Below are 21,797 nucleotides of genomic sequence, written 5' to 3'. Positions count from 1 at the left end.
GCCCCAATGTAAACCTTGCATCGGGGCCCATAGCTCCTTAGCTACGCCACTGTATGCTAGTATGACACTGGTGCACGGAGGGGGTGTTCCGGGTGTCTGGAACACCCCCCTGCACCGAGACCGGAAGTGGGATGTGTGCGGCGAGGGTCTCATGAGCAGGCCTTATGCTGCGGGGGGGGGGCCTTGCTTGCTGCTGGCGGGTGGCGGCGGGCGTACGGGCCTCACACTGCGGGGAGAGAGAAAACTTCCACTTACAGTGCCAGGATCCTGCGCAGCCTCTATGTACTTCCTGTTCCGGCCGGCGTCTGTCGCTATGGTAACAGCGCCCCCTGTGATGACGTACCGCATGTCATCATAGGAGGAGCTCTTTACGATGCGACGCGCGCCGGGAGAGGCTGAAGATAGAAGCTGCGTGCAGGATGAAGACAGGTAAGTGGAAACTCCTCTATTTAGTACTGGCTGGATAGAGTACTGGTTAAGGGCTCTGCCTTTGACATGGGAGACCAGGGTTCGAATCCTGGCTAGGTCAAGTACCTATTCAGTAAGGAGTCCAAGGCAAGACTCCCTAACACTGCAGGGTGGCCTCTTGAGCGCGTCCCAGTGGCTGCAGCTCTTGAGCGCTTTGAGTCCGACAGGAGAAAAGCGCTATACAAATGTTTGGATTATTGGATTATCTAATCTATACTGGAGGCATAGACTCTCTCCCCGCAGCTCTCCCCGCTCCCCCCCGCCTAACTAACTTATACTGGGGCATATACCTATCTAATCTATACTGGGGGACATATACCTATCTAACTTATACTGGGGGACATATACCTATCTAACTTATACTGGGGGACATATACCTATCTAACTTATACTGGGGGACATATATCTATCTAACTTATACTGGGGGACATATACCTATCTAACTTATACTGGGGGACATATACCTATCTAATCTATACTGGGGGACATATACCTATCTAACTTATACTGGGGGACATATACCTATCTAACTTATACTGGGGGACATATACCTATCTAATCTATACCGGGGGACATATACCTATCTAACTTATACTGGGGGACATATACCTATCTAACTTATACTGGGGGACATATACCTATCTAACTTATACTGGGGGACATATACCTATCTAACCTATACTGAGGGCATATACCTATCTAACCTATACTGGGGGACATATACCTATCTAATCTATACTGGGGACATATACCTATCTAACCTATACTGGGGCACCTACCTATCTAATCTATACTGGAGGCATAGACCTATCTAATCTATACTGGGGGACATATACCTATCTAACCTATACTGCGTAATATGTTGGCAGCGCTGCGTAATATGTTGGCGCTTTATAAATACAATAAATAATAATAATAATATACTGAGGGCATATACCTATCTAACCTATACTGGGGGACATATACCTATCTAACCTATACTGGGGCGCCTACCTATCTAATCTATACTGGAGGCATAGACCTATCTAATCTATACTGGAGGCATATACCTATCTAACCTATACTGGGGGACATATACCTATCTAATCTATACTGGGGACATATACCTATCTAACCTATACTGGGGAACCTACCTATCTAATCTATACTGGAGGCATAGACCTATCTAATCTATACTGGGGGACATATACCTATCTAACCTATACTGAGGGCATATACCTATCTAACCTATACTGGGGACATATACCTATCTAACCTATACTGGGGCGCCTACCTATCTAATCTATACTGGAGGCATAGACCTATCTAATCTATACTGGAGGCATATACCTATCTAACCTATACTGGGGGACATATACCTATCTAATCTATACTGGGGACATATACCTATCTAACCTATACTGGGGAACCTACCTATCTAATCTATACTGGAGGCATAGACCTATCTAATCTATACTGGGGGACATATACCTATCTAACCTATACTGAGGGCATATACCTATCTAACCTATACTGGGGGACATATACTTATCTAACCTATACTGGGGACATATACCTATCTAACCTATACTGGGGCACCTACCTATCTAATTTATACTGGAGGCATAGACCTATCTAATCTATACAGGAGGCATATACCAATCTAAGCTATACTGGGGGACATATACCTATCTAACCTATACTGGGGGACATATACCTATCTAACCTATACTGGGGGACATATACCTATCTAATCTATATTGGAGACATATACCTATCTAACCTATACTGGGTGCATATACCTGTCTAATCTATACTGCGGACATATACCTATCTAATCTATACTGGGGGCAACTATATGGGCTACCTATACTGGGGGGGGGGGGACCTATAGCTGGCTACCTATACTGCGGGCACCTATACCTGTCTCCACATTGGGGGCCCCCACCCTGGGTGCAATTTAGCCTAGAAACTGCTAGTATTTGGCTCCACCCACACCATGTTTTGGCCACGCCCACACGCGGCTTTCAGGAATCTCCCCCTTGGAAATCCTGGATTTGCCCCTGTATGATGACATGATTTTGTACAGGAGAATAGTTACATTTTAGATTGTACATTCATCCTTACATCATAGTCATAACTGCCTACCACGTGCTTGAACTGTGTTTTTCATTTACATTTGTGTTTAAATTTTTTTTAAATTTTTAACATAGTAATGTTATTTATTCATTAAAAACATCAAAATATAAAAAGTTTAAAATAAATCTGCATTTTGTTAGGAACATCACATTTTTTAATACCATTTGCTGGTTCCATTAGTAACTTTTCTGAGCAGAAGAGATTGTTGGTTTACTGTCTAACATTATAATAAGGCTCCAATCTAAAAGCCTGTACACATGCTAGATTCAAGTCGGTTGAGGCCCGCCTCCCCACATTGTAACAGAATGCATTGTTAGCCTGCAGGCTAACTATGCATCTGTACAGCCTCTGCAATGTCGCCAGATCAGGTTCCGAGGCCTGTCGGGCGACATCTATCTAGCGTGTGTGTGTGCACGGGCTTTTATTGGGCGATAGCTAGGCAGTATTGGCAGGCAGTGAACCTGATTTTTACTACACAGCATTAAAACGGGACCTTGAACTTACAAGGCTTGCCTATCAAACCAGCAGGTGAATCCTGCTGGTTTGAGACCAAATTAACGTAAATCTTCATGCATGCAAAAAATGCACTTCCAATTCCACACGCAGGAGGGGAAGCATACAAAAGAGCCCCCCCCCCCCCAAATAAAAGCAACCTACACAGCAAAAAACAACCACAGAGCTGCTTATATTGCTTCTAGCCAGTATACCTATCATGCCTGTTAATTGAGGCTGCAGTGACCTCCTCCATGTCTACATTATGGGTTCATGTTGATGTGATTACAGCAGCCATTATGTTCTTTGGCTGTGTGCAGGCATAGTCACAGAATTTGACAAGTGGTAGGGGGTCAAAAATACACAGCATTTTACTATAAAAATGAATTGGTACTTAAAGGGATACTGTAGGGGGGTCGGGGGAAAATTAGTTGAACTTACCCGTGGCTTCTAATGGTCCCCCGCAGACATCCTGTGCCCACGCAGCCACTCACCGATGCTCCGGCCCCGCCTCCGGGTCACCTCTGGAATTTCAGACTTTAAAGTCTGAAAACCACTGTGCCTGCGTTGCCGTGCCCTCGCTCCTGCTGATGTCACCAGGAGCATACTGCGCAGGCACAGACCATACTGGGCCTGTGCAATATGCTCCTGGTGACATCAGCGGGAGCGAGGACACGGCAACGCAGACGCAGTGGTTTTCAGACTTTAAAGTCTGAAATTCCAGAAGTGAACTGGAGGTGGGGCCAGAGCATCGGGGAGAGGCTGTGCGGGCACAGGATGTCTGCGATGGGCCAATAGAAGCCCCAGGTAAGTTCAACTCATTTTCCCCCAACCCCCCTACAGTATCCCTTTAAGCCAGACATTTTTTTTTTAAACAAAGCCTGTGGAGAATGGTCAAGTTTTATCGGAGTTACACTTTAAGAATAGACAGTAAATACATTACAGATGAATGTAAAAAATAAAAACAGGTGAATGTGTACTTTAAGTTAACATAAATAAAGGCAAAGTGACATTTTCAGCTGCTTTAAAGGATGTTTGTGCATATCGCAATCAATATTGATTCTGCATCTTAAATTATTCATATTGACAGAACCTTAAGAATAGAGGAATATGGGCTGTAAGTGCAATGTATATGATTTGAGATACTAAATGATTCATCGTTTCCACTGCCTGACCAGTGCAAGTTTTCAGTGCTGAGATAAACTCAAGGTCTGGGTGCATCTACTCAGATCATTAAACGCTGATAGGAGACTGGAAAATGCTAATCTACCTCTTTTCATGATCCAGCCTACTCTGCAGCAGTACAGCAGTAGCTGCAGCATCATCTATTCTCTGTAACTGTTTAGAATGTATCTAGCCTAATGCCAATAAAAATGTCATTATATTGCTCAGTGCTCCCTTACTCCCAGTTAATTTCTGTAATCTGTGGCAATGAGCCAATGTCATTTCTGATATTACAAGGACCAAGTCCTCAGAATCTAACTAGGCAGTTTCATTTTCTTACAAAGATATTAGACAAATAGCAAACTATATAAATGTCACAATTTCATTTGTGAAATGTATCATTTTAACCAAATTAATAAATAATACATCATTATTCCATACACATAAGAGTACTTTCTAGTTCAGCAATTCTAATCTGCTGTCTGGCAGCACCCATGAAGTAATTCTGCTATTGTGACTGTTTTGCAAGTGTCAGAGTTCAAGTTACTTAAAGTTGTTATAAAGGGGGGGGGGGGGGCGGCTCAATCATTGTTTGATCATTTTGTAGATAAAAAGCTAAAATCCGAAGTCATCAGGTATTCCTGATTGCAACAGATGTCACCCAGCATGCTAAAATTAGTCAATTTCTAGAAAGTGACAGACATGGACTAAACAAGTTGGCACTGGGCAAAGATTGAGGGCTCGTTTCCACTATCGCGCTGCGGATTCGCACATGGTATGCAAGTGGATGGGCCTGTTTCCACTGTTGCGTTGGTGATGTGCGTTTTTTTTGAGCGGTGAAAAAACGCACAAAAGAGCCAACGAATTCGCCTGAGAGTGGAATGCATGCGAAACGCATGCGAATCGCATATAATGTATTTAATAGGGAAATCGCATGCATATTAGCATGCGGTTTTTTATGCGAATTCGCATGAAAATACGCATGCGAATTCGCATGCCTGTATACATTCCATACGCATGCAAATTCGCAACACTACAGTGGAAACGAGCCCTTAAGCATACCTGAAATTAAAAAAAAAAAAAAAAGAGATCCTTACCTCAGTAGTATATTGTCCAGAGGCTTCCTGGATCCTCCTGCAGCCCACAATTCCAGCTTAGGTTCCCTCTAAACCTGTTCAACAAAAGTTTGTTGTCTCGGTTCCTTGGGGCTGTGCTCCCACTGTGAACAGTTGCATCTGGACTGGGCGAGCGCTAGAAAGGCCACCGCATGCCTACAAGAACAACGCGTTTGTGCAATGAGGAAAAAGGAGGTAAATAAGTGGCTTTGTTCTACTGGGCATGTGCAGACCTTAGTTGTTCATGCCCAGTCTGGATGAGCTGGAGCATGGCCACAAAATGAAGAGGAACCCTGTGCTAGAGTGAAATCTGGGAAACCTCTGGAAAATCAGAGGCCTCTAATTATTGAAGAAATGATCAAACTTCTAGGTGAAGACATCATGTCACACAAATATTTTTTTCATACAGCTGCTTTAGGTATCAGTTGTTAATATAAAAGGTACATGAAGGGATAAATACAAGGGTCAGTACAACACCTGAACCTTGTGTGCATCTGGCTGCAGCCCACAGCCAGAACACGCAAAGAGTTCATGGAAACCTACAACCCATTATTACAGCCCAATATTGTTGTCTAGTGTTTATCTACCAATCCGTAGCCCAAAGCATAGGCATTATATCTGCTCTTGTTCAGATGATCTGGGCTGGTTATGTCTGAGATGAGCAGTCAAGGGCCCGCCGGCCTGTGCTGTATGTCGGCAACTGGAAGTGTTCTATAATCTGTTAAATAGAATGTATGGGGTTTTTCTTTTTAATGGTCTTGTGCATATTTTAGGTATAGCGGTAAAAACTGTTTTGTTTTTTTATTCAGGAAAATGATAAATGTAACTAGTGAAAATTAGTTGTTTGTTTAGAGCTCCATTTGCTGGTTTGACTGGCAAGATTTGTAAATCCAAGAAAGTTCTTTTTTTTTTTATCTTTAGCGTAATGTAAAGGTATGTAGTGAACAATATGGCCTAATTCCTAGAGAATTGGTTACTGCAACAGTTAAGCAACACTTCTGCTCAGAAAACAACGCTGGTGGAGGTGCAAGAAGACCTTGAAAACATGCAAAATGCAACATGTTGATTTATAGAATTTCAGATGTTTGTACTTATTTTAAAAAATAATAAATTAGTGCTAAACACAATAAATAATACAAATAAAGTAAATAGGGTAGGTTCCATTTAAAGCAGGGGTCTCAAACTCGCGGCCCGCGGGCCATTTGCGGCCCGCGATACAATATTTTGTGGCCCCAGGGCCCCAGAGCTTGTAGGGGCCCCCAGTGGCTACAAGAGGAAAAAAAAATTTTTCAAATCGGCCTTATAGTTTTTGAGAAAATCGATTTTAAAGTTGCAAAGGAAAAAAATACACATTTAAAAACCCGCCGACTTTAATGGTTAATAGCAAATCCACCTTAAATGCTAGAAACCCTAAATTTGCAGGATATGTTAAGGAGATCATTAGAAATAAGAGGAAAAAACAATTTTTCAAAAAGACCTTATAGTTCTTGAGAAAATCGATTTTAAAGTTTCGAAGGAAAATAGTATACTTTTAAATGCGGTAAATGTCACTTTTAGTAGCAAGCCTAACGGTAGTGTAATTTTACATGTATCAAAAGAAAGAGCAATACATTTCCTGACAGAGTTTCCAGGGGGTCCATACGCAGCCGCAGCGCTTTGGCCAGGGATCGCTATACAGCCGTAATATGGCTGTATGAAGATTCCGGGCATTTTTTCCTATTTTCCCAATTTTTTTTTTTATGTTTAGAGTGGGCGGGCAGAGGCGGCGATCCGCCGCGATTGACGTCAGGAGGGGCAGAGCTGAAGCTGAAAGCTCTGCCCCTTCCAGGAAATGCCGGCGGATTGCCCCCGGGGCGATTTGGGGGCTCTGCAGCCCTCGTTTTGCGGCGGGGACACGTGAACTCCCTTATGCGGCCCAGCCTCATCCTGACTTTGCCTCCTGCGGCCCCCGGGTAAATTGAGTTTGAGACCCCTGATTTAAAGCATCATGTGAGAAGTCCATTCTGACTAGCCTTATCTTATGCTGCAGCAACCAGGCTGAGGTGCTCCACAAGTGCCTTGTTTGCCTGACCTTACAAGAAGGTTCTCTGAGGTCAGTGGGCACAATACTCCGCACGCTTTGCCTTTACCTGATTTTGACAGGGTTGAATAACAACCATCTACTGAATGAGTAATGTTTTCCTGACACCAAAAAAAAGAAAGTTTCTCTGTGAAACTCATTTTCATCAAAGTCCCGAGCTTTCATTTTAAACTCTTCTGAGTATAAAAGGATATCATGCCATTGTAATGTACAGAGAGGAATAAAAGGGGAAATACAGAACTTTTTTCTAAAATGTACATCATGGGCCTTATTTGCTGATCTCTGGCGGGTATCTAAAAGTTATTCAACAAACCTGGACTGAATTAAAAAAAAAAAAAAAAGTCTACGTCTAGATAATGAGATAGATCTCACCTACCATACTGACACAATGGGCCCGATCCAATACACTTTTCCTCCTATTTTTCATCTTTTGTTTAAAATAACTTCTCGGCTCTCTGCAATTGAAAAAGTACCAAAAAGTAGGTGAAAATTACTGTCGTAATTATTCTGAGTATTTTCTTTCTTGCTGGTGCCTTAAAAGGCATTTTATTTGTAAGATGTAAAAAATATCACCTAGGAGAAAATGTAGGAAAAATGTGAATTGGATCAGGCCCAGTGGGGTTTTCTGAAAGTAACAACTGTGTGATTTCCTTCTCATGCAGGCACCACAATTGTGTGATTTCCTTCTCATGCAGGCACCACAATTGTGTGATTTCCTTCACATGCAGGCACCCTCAGTGAGGTCCAGTGTATTCACATTGGTGAAAATACCGGTATGGTATCATTGGAAAAAGGCGTGAACCATCTGTGCAAAAAGGGTGCCTTCATAGCCTTCAATGTTATGTGCTGCAAATCTCGGCCATAAGGTGGTGAAAAGGGCGCCCAAGATTTTGTTGGCTATAAAAGGGCTCTCTTTTATAGCCGAGATTTTTTTTTGGGCTATAAAAGGGCACTGGATATAGCCGAGATTTTTGTTTAGGTTATAAAAGGATGCTGGATATAGCCAAGATTTTTTTGGGCTATATAAATGTGGCTACAAGATTAGTTATATCAGCTGGTGACTAAATTCAGTTATATCAGGTCATTTGGTTATATCAGTTACTTCGGTTACATCAGTTCAAAATAACATATATGTTTGACATGAAATGCGACAAAGATTGGGCACCACCACGGGGGATTAGGGTTAGGCACCACCAGGGCGGGTTAGGCATCGCAAGGGGGGGTCTTAGGGTTAGGCACCACCAAGGGGGGGTCTTATGGTTAGGCACCACCGAGGGGAGGGGGGGGGTCTTAGGGATAGGCACCACCAGGGGTTTAAAGTTAGGTACCACCAAGGGGAGTGGGGGGGGGGTAAGATTAGTCACCAACAAGGGGGGGTCTTAGGGTGAGGCTTGGCTATATCGAGCACCCTTTAATAGCCAGGAAAAAAATCCTATACACAAATTAAATGATTTAGGATGCAAGTAATGCATTATCTGGTGGACTGTGCCAGTGGTTTATTATCTCAGCAATTATCTAGACAAGAAAAAACAATGTATGGGGAGCTCTGAGCTAGTGAAAAGGTATACATTTATTAATATCAAATTAGGGTGATAGTACCGTCTATTTATAGAATTATCTAGACAAACCTAGATAATTTAAAACAATGTCTGCTCTGGTTTCCTGGTAATCTTACACAGCAGGAAGAACAGAGGGCAGAACAGCACATAGAGAGGAGGCTAGCAAAGAGCAGTGCATATTTAATTAAGGGGCGTGCCAGCGCACACAAACTCACATCAGGCAAGCTCTGTGCTCGGTGAGTCAGGCAGAAGCAGCCGAGCAGAGAAGGAGACTGAAAAAGGTCACCTGAGTGTAGAGCTGATGCTGCTTCCTAGAGTCTGTTGCCCTGAATCACATACTTCAGTCTGCTTCCACCAGGGCCACCCCTGCTTACCAGTTATATCACATCATGCTCAGGGTTGCTGAGAGGTGTATAAATGAATGGTGGCATGATTGCAGATGCATGCAGCATTCACAGGAAGAATCTGTTACAGATCCCAAATGTTATGACCTGGTAAGTGCTAATTTAAGGATAACTGCAGTGAGAGGTATGTGGAAGTTGCCATGTTGATTTCCTTTTAAGCAATACCAGTTGCCTGGCAGCCCTGCTGAGCTATCTGCCTGTGAATCACACCAAAAACAATCATGCAGCTAATCTTGTCAGATCTGCCAAAAATGTCAGAAACACCCGATCTGCTGCATGCTTGTTCAGGGTCTAGAGCTAAAAGGCAGTAAAATAAGAATGTTTTCTTGGTACAAAAAACCTGGTAGTCACACCAGGAGATGGAACTCCATAAAGTAAAAACAAAATAAGTTCAAATATATAACATTTTCCCGTTTAAAAGAAATAAAAATATATTTTTAGTACAAACCCTAATAAATAAAATAACAGTGAAAAGAAATCACTATGCATTCCCTTCAAGGCACATTCTTGAGCAACGCAGCACATTAACCACTTGAGGACCTAGGGCTTTCTACCCCTTAAGGACCGGCCACTTTTTTTCCATTCAGACCACTGCAGCTTTCACGGTTTATTGCTCGCTCATACAACCTACCACCTAAATGAATTTTGGCTCCTTTTCTTGTCACTAATAAAGCTTTCTTTTGGTGCTATTTAATTGCTCCTGCGATTTTTACTTTTTATTATATTCAGCAAAAAAGACATGAATTTTGGCAAAAAAATGATTTTTTTAACTTTCTGTGCTGACAGTTTTCAAATAAAGTAAAATTTCTGTATACATGCAGCGCGAAAAATGTGGACAAACATGTTTTTGATAAAAAAAAACCCATTCAGCGTATATTTATTGGTTTGGGTAAAAGTTATAGCGTTTACAAACTATGGTGCAAAAAGTGAATTTTCCCATTTTCAAGCATCTCTGACTTTTCTGACCCCCTGTCATGTTTCATGAGGGGCTAGAATTCCAGGATAGTATAAATACCCCCCAAATGACCCCATTTTGGAAAGAAGACATCCCAAAGTATTCACTGAGAGGCATAGTGAGTTCATAGAAGATATTAATTTTTGTCACAAGTAAGCGGAAAATGACACTTTGTGACACGAAAAAAAAAAAAAAAAGTTTCCATTTCTTCTAACTTGCACCAAAAAAAAATGAAATCTGCCACGGACTCACCATGCCCCTCTCTGAATACCTTGAAGGGTCTACTTTCCAAAATGGGGTCATTTGTGGGGTGTGTTTACTGTCCTGACATTTTGGGGGGTGCTAAATTGTAAGCACCCCTGTAAAGCCTAAAGGTGCTCATTGGACTTTGGACCCCTTAGCGCAGTTAGGCTGCAAAAAAGTGCCACACATGTGGTATTGCCGTACTCAGGAGAAGTAGTATAATGTGTTTTGGGGTGTATTTTTACACATACCCATGCTGGGTGGGAGAAATATCTCTGTAAATGACAATTTGTTAATTTTTTTTACACACAATTGTCCATTTACAGAGTTATTTCTCCCACCCAGCATGGGTATGTGTAAAAATACACCCCAAAACACATTGTACTACTTCTCCTGAGTACGGCGATACCACATGTGTGGCACTTTTTTGCACCCTAACTGCGCTAAAGGGCCCAAAGTCCAATGAGTACCTTTAGGATTTCACAGGTCATTTTGCGGAATTTGATTTCCAGACTACTCCTCACGGTTTAAGGCCCCTAAAATGCCAGGGCAGTATAGGAACCCCACAAATGACCCCATTTTAGAAAGAAGACACCCCAATGTATTCCGTTAGTAGCATAGCGAGTTCATAGAAGATTTTATTTTTTGTCAAAAGTTAGCGGAAAATTGATTTTTATTGTTTTTTTCACAAAGTGTCATTTTCCACTAACTTTTGACAAAAAATAAAATCTTCTATGAACTCACCATACTCCTAACGGAATACCTTGGGGTGTCTTCTTTCTAAAATGGGGTCATTTATGGGGTTCCTATACTGCCCTGGCATTTTAGGGGCCCTAAACCGTGAGGAGTAGTCTGGAAATCAAATTACGCAAAATGACCTGTGAAAGCCTAAAGGTGCTCATTGGACTTTGGGCCCTTTAGCGCAGTTAGGGTGCAAAAAAGTGCCACACATGTGGTATCACCGTACTCGGGAGAAGTAGTACAATGTGTTTTGGGGTGAATTTTTACACATACCCATGCTGGGTGGGAGAAATATCTCTGTAAATGGACAATTGTGTGTAAAAAAATCAAAAGATTGTCATTTGCAGAGGTATTTCTCCCACCCAGCATGGGTATGTGTAAAAATACACCCCAAAACACATTGTACTACTTCTCCCGAGTACGGCAATACCACATGTGTGGCACTTTTTTGCACCCTAACTGCGCTAAAGGGCCCAAAGTCCAATGAGCACCTTTAGGCTTTCACAGGTCATTTTGCGGAATTTGATTTCCAGACTACTCCTCACGGTTTAGGGCCCCTAAAATGCCAGGGCAGTATAGGAACCCCACAAATGACCCCATTTTAGAAAGAAGACACCCCAAGGTATTCCGTTAGGAGTATGGTGAGTTCATAAAAGATTTTATTTTTTGTCACAAGTTAGCGGAAAAATGACACTTTGTGAAAAAAACAATACAAATCAATTTTCCGCTAACTTTTGACAAAAAATAAAATCTTCTATGAACTCACCATACTCCTAACGGAATACCTTGGGGTGTCTTCTTTCTAAAATGGGGTCATTTGTGGGGTTCCTATACTGCCCTGGCATTTTAGGGGCCCTAAACCGTGAGGAGGAGTCTGGAAATCAAATTCCGCAAAATGACCTGTGAAATCCTAAAGGTACTCATTGGACTTTGGGCCCTTTAGCGCAGTTAGGGTGCAAAAAAGTGCCACACATGTGGTATCGCCGTACTCGGGAGAAGTAGTACAATGTGTTTTGGGGTGTATTTTTACACATACCCATGCTGGGTGGGAGAAATAACTCTGTAAATGGACAATTGTGTGTAAAAAAATCAAAAGATTGTCATTTACAGAGGTATTTCTCCCACCCAGCATGGGTATATGTAAAAATACACCCCAAAACACATTGTACTACTTCTCCCGAGTACGGCGATACCACATGTGTGGCACCTTTTTGCACCCTAACTGCGCTAAGGGGTCCAGAGTCCAATGAGTACCTTTAGGCTTTACAGGGGTGCTCAAAATTTAGCACCCCGCCCACTTGCCAGGACAGTTAACAAACCCCACAAATGACTCCATTTTGGAAAGAATACACAACAAGGTATTCCATGAGGGGAATGGTGAGGTCATTGAAAATTTTATTTTTTGTCACAAGTTAACGGAAAATGACACTTTGTTAAAAAAAAATAAAAAAAAAAATTCTGCTAACTTGTGACAAAAACTAAAATCTTTTATGAACTCACCGTGCACCTCACATAATACTTTAGGGTGTCCTCTTTCCAAAATGGGGTCATTTGTGGAGTCTGTCCTGGCATTTTAGGGTCTCTGCAATCATTACATGTATGGCCAGTATTAGGAGTTTCTGCTATACTCCTTATATTGGGTATACAAGTAATGCACTCTGGGCTGAAAGGAAAAATGAACGGCAAACATACCTTGCTCCACATCAATGGCAGATCTTCCTCCACATCAATGGCAGTGATAACCTCAGGAGAGAGACACCCCGTGCCACCCTGCACTCAGGGTGAGCCACCAACTTATGTGACTGGGCCTCAGAACTTTAGTATACAGCATTATGCCTGTAGGATACAGCAATATGCCTGCCAATAGAGATGACTCTGTGTGGCATTAAAGCATCATCATAGGCCCAAATCACATATAAACCGGGGGTGTCCACACTCAAGGGAAATTCAAACATGCCGTCTTATATCGCCAACCCAGGACAGATCAGCAATATCAAGCATGGAAACCGATCCTTCTTCCCATTTTTATGCTTACCCGTTTGGTCTTCAAGCTTACCTCTCCTCTCCCTGCGACAATGTGCGAAAGACCACTGAGTGTGTGCCTACTCCTGTGTCTGGAGTTCCCTAGGTTCTAATAGTGTACCTGCTCGTGGTACCTCTCAAAACACGGCCCTACGCATAGACCAGGCTGGTCAGGACAGCGGGGACAATAATAAACGGTGTCACTTCTTGTTCCAGCCCTGCTGCAGACACGGCAACGTTTTCTTCTGATGCGTTGACCTGGGGCACACGGAAGCTGATAGGCGTAATGCCTTCCATGCAGTCGGCTAGTTGCATCTGGGGGGGGGGGGGCCTGGCACCTCCTGGATACAGGATGTCCATAATGATCTCTTCCTGAAATTGGAGGAAAGATCCAGTTCTCCCAGCCTTACTGTAGAGAACAAAGCTGTTGTAAACTGCCAATTGAATCAGATAAAAAGACACTTTCTTATACCAGCGTCTTGTTTTCCGGGTAACTAAATAGGGCGCTAACCTCTGGTCATTGAAGTCCACCCCTCCCATGTTGACATTATATTCGTGGACGACAAGGGGCTTTTCAATGACCGCAGTTGCCCGTTGAATTTGGACTGTCGTGTCTGTGTGAATGGTGGACAGAAAGTAAACGCCCCTCTTGTCCCTCCATTTCACCGCGAGCAGGTCTTCAGTACGCAAGGCGACCCTCTGCCCCCGTAAAAGTCTGGTGGTAACGAGCCGTTGGGGGAAGCCCTGGCGACTAGGCCGCGCAGTGCCACAGCCTCGGATTCCTTCTAACTTTAAGTGCTGAAAGAGGGCCACACTTGTGTAATAATTGTCCACAAAAAGATGGTACCCCTTCTGGAACAAGGGTGACACCAAGTCCCACACAACCTTTCCACTGCTCCCCAGGTAGTCAGGGCATCCGACCGGCTCCAATTTTGAGTCTTTTCCCTCATAGACCCTAAAACGACATGTATAGCCTGTGGCCCTTTCACAGAGCTTATACAGTTTCACCCCATACCGGGCGCGCTTGCTTGGGATGTACTGTTTGATGCCAAGGCGCCCGGTAAAGCGTAAGAGGGACTCGTCTACGCAGATGTTCTGTTCAGGGATATAAGCATCTGCAAATGTTGATGACAGGTGGTCTATGAGGGGCCGAATTTTGTGGAGCCGGTCATAAGCAGGGTGGCCCTTTTCATGACAGGTTTTGTCGTCGTTGAAGTGCAGGAAGCGCAGGATGGACTCAAATCGTGTCCTGGACATGGCAGCAGGGTACAAGGGAACATGATTTACTGGGTTCGTAGACCAATACGACCGCAGTACATTCTGTTTCATTAGTCCCAAGTGAAGGATAAGGGCCAAAAAGATTTTAATGTCGGAAACTTGGACTGGTTTCCACCCGAAAGGCTGGGCATACATGCTCTCCGGGTGCTCGGTGATGAATTGTGTGGCTTTACGGTTGGTCTCAACCACAATTAAGTCCAAGAGAACCTGGGTGATGAACAGCTGCAAAAAGTCTAGGGCCGTTCCTAGATGAGCTGTCGCCACCTGGACTCCAGACTGGGCGGTGAAAGGGGGCACTACGGGTGCGGCGGAATCAGGGGATTGCCAATCTGGTTGTGCCAGCACCTCTGGGAGTCTATGGGTACTACGGGCCCGTCTTCTTCTTGGTGGCTGCGACGGGGGTACTACTGCACTTGCCACCGTACCAGTTTCAACTTCCATGCTGACGCTCACCACTTCGTCAGGGTCTACGGAAGCACTGGCACTAAGTCCAGGAGATGCTGCGCTGCTGGTGCCTGCCTCACCAAGAAAACTATCAACAGCGCTAGCACCACCCTGCTGCCCTTGAGGCGGATCCTGCGCCACCTGCGGTCTAACGACTTGGGGTCTGGTACGCCTGGCTCTAGCCGGGACCATAGCCTCGTCATCAGTATCGGTCAGGGAACCACTGCTTTCTACAGGTTCAAAATCGGACCCGGAAGATTCGACGGATGATTCTTCCCAAAAGAACTCATACGACTGGTCCATGTACCTGTATACCTCGTCATCGGAAAGCCCCCTTCTTGCCATTTTGGATTGCTAAATTTATGGGGTTTTCCTCCGAGACTACCCAGAAAAAAAGAGCACCTACCTAGCAAAAAGGGAGTATTTGAGAGGTATTGGGGTTGGTGGGAAGTGGGGTCTCAGAGGCAATCAAACAATCACGGGACAATCAAATCCAATTACAGCACAATCGACTCCAATCACAGCACAAGCAGATCTGATGCACTCGGAAGGTGATGGGGGGAGGGTGGGATTGGGTGTGGCGGGAAGTGGGGTCTCAGGCAATCAAACAATCACGGGGCAATCGAAGCCGATCACGGGACAATCAAATACAATTACAGCACAATCGACTCCAATCACAGCCCAATCAAATCTGATGCACTCGGAAGGTGATGGGGGAGGGTGGGATTGGGTGTGGCGGGAAGTGGGGTCTCAGGCAATCAAACAATCACGGGGCAATCGAAGCCGATCACGGGACAATCAAATACAATTACAGCACAATCGACTCCAATCACAGCCCAATCAAATCTGATGCACTCGGAAGGTGATGGGGGAGGGTGGGATTGGGTGTGGCGGGAAGTGGGGTCTCAGGCAATCAAACAATCACGGGGCAATCAAAGTCGATCACGGGACAATCAAATACAATTACAGCACAATCGACTCCAATCACAGCACAAGCAAATCTGATGCACTCGGAAGGTGGTGGTTGGAGGTGGTGGGGGGGGGGGGGGTTGGGTGTGGTGGGGGGGAGGGTGGGGTTGGGTGTGGCGGGAAGTGGGGTCTCAGGCAATCAAACAATCACGGGGCAATCGAAGCCGATCACGGGACAATCAAATACAATTACACCACAATTGAATACAAGCGCAGCACAATCGAATACAAGCGCAGCACAGTCAAATACAATGCACTTGGACGGTGATTAGGGGGGGGGGTCTGAGGGGGTGGGGGGTTGATCAGGAGCCTGCACGGGGCAGACTGAGTCCTGATCTGATGAGAGGCAGACACAGGGGGTTACTGATCAAAGATCAGTTAGTGATTGCTGGGGAGGACAGATGTAAACAAACAGCAGGGGATGTAATCAGAAGGGGGGTACGAGGGCAATCGAGGGCCTGGGCAGGTGATCGGTTACCCCCGCGGGGCAGTTAAGGTCTGCTCTGATGGGTGGGGGTGCTGAGGGCTGATGGACAGGTGATAGACAGGTGATCAGAGGGGGATCAGAGGGTAATGTAGCTGTATACAGATGTATACAGTATACAGGGGGGTAGTCTGGGATGGGGTGTGGGGGTGATCTAAAGGTAGGGGGGGGATCAGGGGTGACTAGGAGGCAGTTAGGGACCTAAACTAAGGGGCAGCGTCGCTAGTTAGTGGCAGGTGGGGGTGGGGGTTTTACAGGGGTGCAAGGGTGATGGGCAGGGGTCTGCTGGGGTGATCAGGGGGGGTAGGAAGGCTGGGGTGGGTGATCAGGGAGGCTGAGGGCAAAAATCGCTGTGTAGCTATGTCACTTACAAGTGGTTCCTCCTCGCTGGTGGTCTCTGCAACAATGAGACCACGAGGCGAGGAGGAAGCACGTATAAGGCACTTTGTTTACCTAACAAAGTGCCTTATACTCCCTGATTGGTGGATCCTGCGGATTCCTCCGCTCGCCGGCTCTGCTAAGTGGCCGGCGAGCGGAGACAAAATGCCCGTGCTTCGATCCCGGGCGGAGGATCGCGTCACGGATGACGCGATCGCTCCGCCCATGCCCTTAAATGGACTGCCGCCTCTGTGGGTGAGGCCGTCCTGCAGGGCTCCACTTCCCCGCCGCCCCTGTGTAGTGGGCGGTCGGGAAGTGGTTAAAAAAGCATTACATACAGTGCACGACTTCACTGAAAACTATGAGTAGTTGTAGAGATATAGATGTGAAAGAGTTTCTGTACTCAGGCCCTCTGTTGGTGAGATGGCGCATGTTGGGGTGTTTCCAGCAGGATTAGTAAGGAGAGGAACAATGGATTTGGTCGCCAATTGTCGCTTTCTAGACCATTAAGTGGCCTCAGTAGACCCCGAAGGACACCCGTACACTTGCTAGATTCTCAGTCAAAACAGCCAGATCAGTCGCCTCAGCCAAGAACAGCCTAGTGTGTGTACAAGGATGTAGAGTAAAGCCTCATATACATGTACAAGGCATGTCACAAGCTAGGGATAGATATTCCAGGGCCAACGGTGCACAGACACGTAATTCTTCTGTTGCTATGCGGAGTGGGGGGGAGGGGGATAGATTGTAATGGGAGTGACTTCATGTGGCAGGTGGGGTGAGTGGGAAGAACACTGCTTCTCTGCCTTCGCTTGGTCGAAACAAACTTCCAGACCGATTGTTGACAAGGCGTCGGGGAGCATCGGCGGCCACTGTGCACATGCTACGTTCTCGGCAGAGACGGTCATTATTGGCCACCTCGGATGAATGTACACAGCTTTTAGGGTAAGTTCACGCTGGATCCATTGCAATGAATTTCAAAATTAGCATCTTCTGGTAAAGCACACGTTAGTGTTTTGCTTAGGTTATAATTCCCTACAATGGTGTGAACTGTATAAGGCTCCTTTCATACTATATATGTTGTGTTGCACATACTGAAAAATAGGATCGCAATGGCCTACGGCTGTAATTCGACTGATACAGTGCAGTATGATGTCCATAGACGTAATGCTTCCACCACAAGTGTTGCCTGGTATGGCACTACATACTGTGCGTTATCCCATAGGAACTCAGGTTGTACAGTATATCAAGCAGCAGATAAAAGAAAAAAACACAGAAGACTAGCCCAGTATGGTGTAGTAAGCCTGGTAATGGAAAAAAAAACTGATTGTAAAGGAAGGGTACTCACAAACCAGGGTTGCCAAACAGCAACCTCTTTCAGTGCATGTGGGAAACACCGGTCCAGCACTTGGGTTGTGGACTGACTCCTTGGGATGGTGATAGCTCTTTCTGAAAAGATAGCTTAAAAATAGCTTTTAACCACTTGCCGACCGAGCACTCATAACGCGCGTCGGCAAAGTGGCAGCTGCAGGACCAGCAACGCAGTTCTGCGTCGCCGGCTGCAGGCTAATTAATCAGGAAGCAGCCGCTCGCACGAGCGGCTGCTTCCTGTCAATTCACGGCGGGGGGCTCCGTGAATAGCCTGCGGGCTGCTGATCGCGGCTCGCAGGCTAAATGTAAACACAAGCGGAAATAATCCGCTTTGTTTACATTTGTACAACGCTGCTAACAGTAGCAGCGTTGTACCAGATCAGCGATCCCCGGCCAATCAGCGGCCGGGGATCGCTGTCACATGACAGGCAGGAGCCTGTTAGAGGCTGCACAGGACAGATCTGTTCCTGTGCAGCCTCGGATCTCCGGGGGAGGGAGGAGAGGGAGAGGGGGAATCCTGTGGCGGAGGGGGCTTTGAGGTGCCCCCCTGCCAGCCACAGCATGCAGGAGCGATCAGACCCCCCCAGCACATCATCCCCCTAGTGGGGAAAAAAGGGGGGCCATCTGGTCGCTCTGCCTGGTGTTTGAGCTGTGCTGGGGGCTGTAGAGCCCACCCAGCACAGATCAGCTAAAACAGCGCTGGTCCTTAAGGGGGGTAAAGGCTGGGTCATCAAGTGGTTAAGCATATTATAATTGAAAAAGTACCCAACAGTTGGTGAAAATTTTTATTTTATAACAAGGTGTAAAAATATTACCTGGGAGAAAACTTGGGAGAAAATGTGAATATGGCCCATATGCAATTCACTTTTTCACCTGAGTTGTCTCCTAGGTGATATTTTCACACACTGCCATAAAATGACCTATAAACCACCCGCAAGCAAGAAAATACTAAAATCAATCTGATGGTACTTTTTCACCGACTTTTGGGTATTTTTTCAATTGTAAAATTCTGAAAAGTTATTTTAAATAGAAGATGAACATTATCTCATAGGAGATAACTCAGGTGAAAAAATGAATTGCATATGGGCCTATGTCTCTGCCTACCAAGAGGGTATATGTACAGTATACTGGTACGGGGGATGAGAGGTGCCCAATGTGTGTAGATTGTATATAGCAGTAAGTAAATGAGATAAGGTTAGCTTACCTACAAATGAAGATCAAGGCCTGTATAAGCAGGAATATATTATTTTACAAATATTGTATGGTCTTCTGCCTGTGGTATCTTTAGCAGGAGTATAGAGATCAGAGACTCCTGTCTGAGCACATGTGTGTTCCAGGTGTGTGATTCTACCGAAACCAAAGATGAGGCAACTAGGACTTTGTAAAACAATAAAGATGGCAGCTTACATTTTCCTCATACTCCAGGCATAAATATAATGCTAGTACTGTGGTGGTTATAATCTGTGCAGAAACATCTTTATTAGTAGATGCCAAATAATATAATCTATTATATTATAATAATAATATAGAGATCAGAGACTCCTGTCTGACCACACATGTGTGTTCCAGGTGTGCGACTCTACCGAAACCAAAGATGAGGCAACTGGAACTTTGTAAAACAATAAAGATGGCAGCCTACATTTTCCTCATACTCCAGGCATAAATATAATGCTAGTACTGTTGTGGTTATAATCTGTGCAGAAACATCTTTATTAGTAGATGCCAAATAAATGACAATAATTGGAGATGGTCAGTGGCATACTAATTATTCTGGTTTGCATGCACATTTAATGCAGATTATTTGCAGATTGAATTTGGGCCAATACAAATCGGAAGGATTCTTCTGGATCAATTCCAAGCTGCATACCATTTGCATTCATTTTGCATGGGAGCTGGATTTATTAGCTTCTTATTCACCATCTCTATTTAGAAGGTGTGTAGCCTGGTATTTTCTCCAGGCATTTTCTGCACCTCTGCAGGCTGTCATGTCCTTATGCAGCTGTGTCCATGCTCCACCCACTTGCAGTCTAAACATCATGATGCTGAGTCAAGTTTCCTACCCAGTCAGCTCGCACCGGCCTCCATCACAGGTATACTGACATTGCTTTAGGCCACATGGCCACATATTGAAGTCTCATTCGACATAAAATAGGTAACATTTGTGCAATTGCCATTGCTTATTATTACATCAGATGTTATATTTTTGACCATGACTGGAGTTTAAAGGGAAAATCCATTTTTATTGTAAAAAGACATTAAATTGAAAAAAACACTTGTGCAGCACTGAATTCTATATATAGTTATAATTTTTTTTAAATTTTCTTTCAAAACTGCCAGTAGATCAAATTGCACCGTTTTCGTCATGTTTTGCAACCATGGCAACAATATGTTGTTTGGAGCACTGTTACCAAGTTACTGTCCAGAAACTCCCACTTTGCTGCAGTAGTAGTTAGCTGCTCATATCTGAAGCTGGTGTTACTTAAAGCACCTGGACTAACCTGCCAGCATTTTGAAATATGGCTCTGTTTGAAACATTAGATGTACACATATAAACAGAGTAAGAGCCTGAGGCCACTGATGCAGTTGTATCCGCTTTTACACATCAATGTTACAGATGCAGAAAAGCGGACAGAAGCGGATACAACTGCGTTAGTGGGCCCAGGCCCCAAGTGAGCTGAAATAATGTTTGACATGAATCCTTGCAATGAATCTAGATGACCTGAAAGCACTGTTTTTCTTACCCAGTGGAATTTCCTTTTAAATTTCCTGCATGAGAGAAATGTAATGAAACAATACTATGGATTTCCTCTGTTTTATCTGCAGCTCCCAATGGGCCACACCCTTGTTACCCGGACAGGAAGTCTTTGGAGGCTCTCTTGGATGGAGCATCACTGGATCGGAAAGGAAGGACCCATGATATAATTTTTATTGAAGATTAAAAAGCAAGCCGTGCTCAGACAGCCATATACCCACATTTCTAGCGTCCTACAAAATACAACACACATCAATGAACTTCTTTAAAAAAAATAAAAATCAAAAAGGATTTAATTTCCTTGTAAATTTTTTGCACTTTCTTATTGAAGACTTGAAGAGTTTGTCTCGTTTAAAGCTGAAATACTTACGAAAAGGGGGACACAATAATATTTAAAGTCTCTTTCTTACCCGAAGAAAAGCCGCTTTGTTGTCGAGGAACCAACTTATATGCAGCCTTTTGACTTTGTTGAATCTTTTTTGGCTTTTTTGTTTGACGAAGCTGCATGCACTTACTGGGCTCTTCAGATAACATTAGCTGGTGGCAGTAGTACAGAACACATTCCTATTCAGCCATCACCATGACTGGAATTATTGAGCAGCTGTGCCCATTCCTGCCGCTGCAGAGTACTAATACAATTTTTGTAGCTGTATGTTGCCAAAAGGGGAAAGCCGCCCATTGTGCTTGTCTGTCTGTTCATGTTCTCAATAAACAAACTCTGCCCACTGATACCGCTTCACTCTTTTATGGGATTCTCTGCAAA

The 21,797-nt window shown here is 44.5% G+C and overlaps 1 protein-coding gene and 1 long non-coding RNA gene across 8 annotated transcripts in view; one reads left to right on the top strand and one right to left on the bottom strand.

Moving 5' to 3' along the window:
- The window catches only part of LOC137521368 (uncharacterized), a 48,933-nt gene extending 43,457 nt beyond the window's left edge, over positions 1–5,476 (bottom strand). Inside the window, exon 1 of the long non-coding RNA XR_011022111.1 lies at positions 5,340–5,476. This is a non-coding gene — a long non-coding RNA (uncharacterized lncRNA). The remainder of the gene's footprint in view (positions 1–5,339) is intronic.
- CHD5 (chromodomain helicase DNA binding protein 5) overlaps positions 1–21,763 on the top strand; it is a 401,420-nt gene extending 379,657 nt beyond the window's left edge. For 6 of the 7 annotated variants that reach the window (XM_068240507.1, XM_068240506.1, XM_068240505.1 and 3 more), the window contains exon 40: positions 21,106–21,763. In XM_068240507.1, coding sequence (XP_068096608.1) covers positions 21,106–21,221 — 116 coding nt within the window. In that variant the 3' untranslated portion in view covers positions 21,222–21,763. The remainder of the gene's footprint in view (positions 1–21,105) is intronic. The other variant, XM_068240508.1, reaches the window with a different exon arrangement.
- The last annotated feature ends 34 nt before the right edge of the window (positions 21,764–21,797 follow it).

The sequence above is a fragment of the Hyperolius riggenbachi genome, chromosome 6 (assembly GCF_040937935.1).
Source record: "Hyperolius riggenbachi isolate aHypRig1 chromosome 6, aHypRig1.pri, whole genome shotgun sequence".
NCBI classification, from domain to species: Eukaryota; Metazoa; Chordata; class Amphibia; order Anura; family Hyperoliidae; genus Hyperolius; species Hyperolius riggenbachi.
The sequence above is the reverse complement of the archived record's forward strand: the minus strand, read 5'-3'. Positions and strand labels throughout refer to the sequence as shown.